Source organism: Plectropomus leopardus, unplaced genomic scaffold (genome assembly GCF_008729295.1).
Source record: "Plectropomus leopardus isolate mb unplaced genomic scaffold, YSFRI_Pleo_2.0 unplaced_scaffold3194, whole genome shotgun sequence".
NCBI lineage: Eukaryota > Metazoa > Chordata > Actinopteri > Perciformes > Serranidae > Plectropomus > Plectropomus leopardus.
In genome coordinates, this window is record NW_024634860.1 from 2,628 (window position 1) to 7,934 (window position 5,307).

At 40.6% G+C, this 5,307-nt stretch overlaps 1 protein-coding gene across 1 annotated transcript; it reads right to left on the reverse strand.

Annotated features, from left to right (window-relative positions):
* Positions 1 to 903: 903 nt before the first annotated feature.
* On the reverse strand, positions 904 to 5,070 carry LOC121938761 (syndecan-4-like). The gene is made up of 5 exons (XM_042481931.1): positions 5,056 to 5,070; positions 3,833 to 4,106; positions 3,659 to 3,702; positions 2,707 to 2,905; positions 904 to 2,005 (listed from the first exon to the last, which is right to left on the reverse strand). Exons 1-5 carry the CDS (start codon positions 5,068 to 5,070, stop codon positions 1,854 to 1,856), a joined length of 684 nt encoding a protein of 227 aa, XP_042337865.1. The 3' UTR covers positions 904 to 1,853.
* Between the last annotated feature and the right edge of the window lie 237 nt (positions 5,071 to 5,307).

A 5,307-nucleotide genomic window follows, 5' to 3' on the forward strand; every position in this document is an offset into this window, starting at 1 on the left:
ATTACAAATATAGTTCCCTAGCTTATAAAACTTTTGTTATCATGTAGCCCACTGCTTTTCCACCCGTGTTTTTAAAAGAAATAAAACCAGTTTGCTCAGAGCTCAAATGGTTAAATTCTTGTGAAAGGAATCTGAAAGCAGCACATGGAAGTGATGCCGTTTCAGGATTCAAAGGGTTAAAGTTTCCAGCTGTAGCTGTAGTCGTAGTAACGACTGGGAAACTTGATTTTAGAATTTATCTGATTGGCACTTTAAAGACGGAGATAACCGAAAATTCATTCAAACCAAAATTTAGTGCATACAGCGGCTCATCGTCGGCGTACGGGAGCTTTCAGCTTTTATTTTGACAGAGTAAGGCTAGCTGTTTCCCTCCGTTTCCAGTCTTTATGCTAAGCTAAGCTAACCATTTGTACATTGAACAGACATTTCAAACTCTCAAAATGCAAAACTATTCCTTTAAGCTCGAGTGTTACTGTGAAAGAGGGTCGGCAGCTCCAGCGTCATGGTGTCGAATCTTTGCTCCCTTCACACATGACTGAGCTGCGCGTGTGTGTGTGTGTGTGAGTGTGTGTGAGAGAGAGAGGAATGTAGGTGTGTCGCCCTGTAGGAGCATGTCGGTTTAACTCCAGTCGAGTTCACCATAATAACAGAAAACAAACCCTGGAGGCACAGCGGTAATTATTATAGAGGTAAAACATCTTCCAAACGGGCAGCAAAGGACAACACGCTGCGTGTGTGTGTGTGTGTGTGTGTGTGTGTGTGTGTGTGTGTGTGTGTGTGTGTGCGTGCTAGGTCGGACAGTCTTTGCACATTCTCCGGATTAGTTTAGCTTACATATCAGGCGCTGCGTGCCAGACTGACGGGACTTTCCCCACACGAGAAGAAACGAAACATGTTAGACTGTTCAAAGAAAAAACGAAATCTTTTCAGGTGGTTTTAATGATGCTTCTGTGTAGCAGAAATAACCATTTGCAAATACGTCCTGACCCTTTGTTTGTCTGTTTTTCCTCGCTGTCGCTGCAGGAGGCTAAAAATGGAAAAATATACATTGTGACGATTCACGAGTTTTGACAGATGACAGGGAGTACATCTACACAGCATCACAGTGATTTAAAATCTCTCAAATCAAAATGAATTTTCAACAACATGAGCTCAATTCTTTCCCGTCACGATGGGATCTTTAATAGAAAAAAAAATCTCTCTGCATTACAAGGAGTTCTTTTTTTAAAAAAAAAAAATCTAATAAAAATGTTCACATAAAAGTCTACAGTAATGTGAGGAGCTGCAGTCCAAGAAACAGGCTGAGAGGAAACACAGAGGGGAAATAAATAACTGGACCGTTAATGTGTACCGAGACGAGAGTCATTGCACAGCGTTAGTGTTTGAAACTGGAGGACTGGGGGTGGGGGGGGGGGCACGATGAGGGAGAGGAGTCCTCCGAGTCCTCAGACGTGAAGTTCTGTTGTTTTTTCTCTTGACATGGGGACAAAATAATAAAATAAAAACACAAAATGTACCGCAGCTGAAATCGTCCACTCCTGTTTTTTCCTTGTTTGACAAAAAGAGAGGGACAAGAGGACTAACAAAGCCTCTGATTGGTTAAGAGAGCACCAATAATATGACCTCAGGGAGGAGGAGGAGTCAGTCGATTGTGTCGTCTGGGCTTCTCTCCTGATTCGCTATCGAGCGTCAATCTGCCGCAGAAAAGTGAGGAGGTACGGTGATGATGAGGCACTGCGAGGCCACGCGCTGGCCCTGATTGGGTTTTTAAGGGTTGAGGTGGGGGGGTGAGGTGTGTGTGTGTGTGTGTGTGTGTGTGTGTGTGTGTGTGTGTGTGTGTGTGAGGTCAGGGTCTACGCGTAGATCTCAGTGGTCGGGGCTTTCTTATAGATGGGCTTCTTCCCCAAGTCGTAGCTGCCCTCGTCCTTCTTCTTCATGCGGTAGATGAGGAGGAGGATGAGGAGGACGGCGAACATCAGGCCGACGGCGCTGCCCGCGATCAGAGCTGGAGGAGACGAGAGAGAGACGTTAGACTTCAAAAACTTTTAAAATCCTCCTTTTATTTTAAACTTAAGGAGCAGCGATACTGTTCCCACATCAAAGTGACTCGCTGCATGTTTAAGTGTCTGTAAACATTATCTTTAATGTAAAATGTCTCAAATGTGAACTCTTACAGTTCACGCTTTGCTGATGAGAGTTCACTCGTTTTTCATTTAAAAAATAATTTTACATTGTTTTTTGTTTTTTTTAGTTTGTGCTGTGGGAGCTAATCTCTTCTGTTAGGGGTCAAAGTGAAATAAATAAATAATATAAATAATGTAATATACAAACAAAAACTATACATAAAAAGAACTAAAATATAAAATACTTTAAAACATGTATAAATACAATCACATACCAATATTTTTTTACTGAACTTTTTAAAAATGTGTTTCATTAAATGAGCACCTAACGTAATTTGACCGTTGAAACTCGTGAAAATCGACTCGATTTCTTTCGAAACGGAAATAAAAACTCAAAGATAGCAGGAACTCAGTTTCAAAACTATTTGTCTCTGAAAATCTCAAACTGAATTTTTAAACGTGGGAAAAAGACAATAAACAACTGAAGAGGAATCTACCGAAAAACGAGCAACACATTTTAACTCTTTGTTTCACCGCTGCTGGCGGATCGAGACATCGACGGTCACTCGGGACGCGTACTGACCTGCGAGGACCTCCGTCTTGTTAAAGATGCTGTCGTCGCTGGCGTGGGACATGAGGACGTTGGACGGGTGCTCCTCGCTGGGCTCCGGCTCGTTCCTCAGTTCCGGGATTTCGTTGCTGTTCCGGACGATGCTCACCTCGTTGACGGTCGGCTGCACCGGACGGTCCAACTCCGGGATCTTGTTGTCGTTCACGTCAGGCTGCGGAAGGACGGATTCGTAAACATTCACATTTTTACCAGAAAATTTTCAGGACTTTTCCGAGTCATGAGATTTGTGAGCGCTGCGGTGGGACATAAAACTTTAAATGTTGTATTTTTGTTTATTTTACCATCAAATGTTTAAGAAAACACGCTTCCCAAACCTGCGGGCTCACGGTTTCCAAAGGTGTTTTTTCTTTAAAATGTTTTTGCAAGTTTTAAAGAAAAAAGGTTTTGTGAATTTTTAAGGAAAAACATTGGCATTTATTTTATTCTTTAAAAATGTCTGGTGTTTTTTTTGAAAGGAAATTTAATTTCTTTTCCCTTTGGTTTTTTTTAAATGTCATTTTTAAAGAAAAAAGGGGGATTTTTTTTCTTAAAAAAGGGTTTGGTAGGCTTTTTTTTTTTTTTTTTTTTTAACCAAAAATAACAACATTTATCACAGCTAGAAACTATAAAAACAGAGGTTCGAATGTGATTTTTACAGCTCTGACTGTCCTTGAAAAACATCATATGTTGTTATAAACTTTTACAGGTTTTTCGTGACCGTACGAAGCCTGGATTTGGTCAAATCCTACATTTCAGCAACATCACGCTGCATTTAAATCATTTTAATTTAGTCTACAAACGGGTTCATAATATCATGAAAAAGCTGAATGGAAATGCACAAATGTGACTAAGAAAAATGAATCCCACAACAACGCGAAATATGTATTTTCTCCCCCTTTTTTAAAAATAATTATTCTTTTCTCACCTTCACTGACGGCTTGGACTCTTTTCCAGGTGACGCAGTTGTTGCTGCGGAAAAAAGCAGATTCTTCATTTAATCTTAATGTTTAATCAGAGAATTCATGAAGGAAACCTGCATTTTTACGAGAAACATCCGCTTTCAATTTTAAAATGTTGTCAAGTGTTTGTAGAGACCGACCTCCGTCACCAGATCCAGAGAACTCGTCGTACTCGTCCTCGTCATCGTACAGCGTGTCGTCGTAGTAATCGTCGTCGTCCTGGTCGTATTGGTCTTTTTTGTCGTCTTCGTCGTCCGTGAAGCCGAAGTCGGAGCCGTTGGAGGAGTCTCCCGATGACTCCAGGTGGTCATGGTGTGTTGACATGGCGACCGTCTGTGTTGTCTTCATGGGCATCCAGGTCTCCGTCTCCCTCACCTGCTGGGACACCAGAGACAGAGGGGTCAGAGGGACACGCTGGACAAATATTTAACACGAAGGAAATGACCCAAAAATTAGAAAAACATACGTAAAAAGCACAAGAAAATTAACAAAAAAACAAAAGATGGAAATGACCTGGGAATAGTGCTTAAAAAAATTAGATATAATTGTATAACAAATTTAAATATGGAAGAATAAACAAAACAAACAAAAAAACAAAGAAATGATCTGATGAAGTGGGAAAGTGCTTCAAACTTATATAGAATTGTGTAACATAATTTCAAATATGTAATTATAAATATAATTTTCCCCCAGCTTTATTTTATTTCCCTCAACATTTTTCCCCAGCTTTTTAAAAATAATTTTCTAAATCTACTAATTTCTTGTGGAACATTTTTTACAAAGTCTCTCATTGCTTTTTCCCCTCATGTCTTTTTTAAAGAAACTGCACCTGTTTGCTTGAGGTTCAACGGTTTAAATCCTCGTGAAAGGCGTCTGAGAGCAGCATCAAAGCGACATCGCTCCGGGTTTTAAAGGGTTAACACAGATAAAAAGAATTCGACATAATAACAGCTCTACGAGACTCGGACACGACTTTAATTTGAGCAGAATAAAAAGCCATCTCTTCATTAGCTGTTGAGATATTTTGACTCTGGAGCGAAGAGGTGGAGCTGCAGACATCACCGACAACAGAACAATGCCGTTAGCTTCCAAAAAGACAGAATAAAAAAATAAATAAAATGAAAATTTCCAGGCACTGAGAAAGCACCGTTCACCACCAACTAAACATTTTTGGCGGGTAACCAGCCATCATCTGGAGGTTTTCTAAACCGCAGACGACAGAAAAGTCTGTCACGCTGGATGAACTGACACAACCTGAAGAGCCAAAAACAGAAAAACAGTAATTACCGACTCCGCGGTGATTACACGACCCGAGAGCAGCGGAAATCCCGACTTAACTTAACCTGCATATTACCAGACTAACCAGAGAGCGCCCCATGCTCCCGGGCCGTTTATTTAAGCTTAAAGGAAAATGACTTGTGAATTCATTAGATCGTCGAAAAAGCCCAAAACATCCACATTTTACGTAAACGTCGAGATAAATACACACACACAAAACGCCGCTCTGGGAGAGAAAAATCCGTTTCTGAATCCAGCTGGCGAGAGCTGCAGAGTTTGTCTCCAGCTGATATGATGGCAAATAAAGACGCGTATTAAAAGCATCTACATAATAATA

Coding starts and splice junctions, on each gene's coding strand:
- LOC121938761 (XM_042481931.1), bottom strand. Junction 2,906..3,658: donor AGTCCAAGCCGTCAGTGAAG/GTGAGAAAAGAA, acceptor GTCCTTCCGCAG/CCTGACGTGAACGACAACAA. Junction 2,006..2,706: donor CAAGACGGAGGTCCTCGCAG/GTCAGTACGCGT, acceptor CGTCTCCTCCAG/CTCTGATCGCGGGCAGCGCC.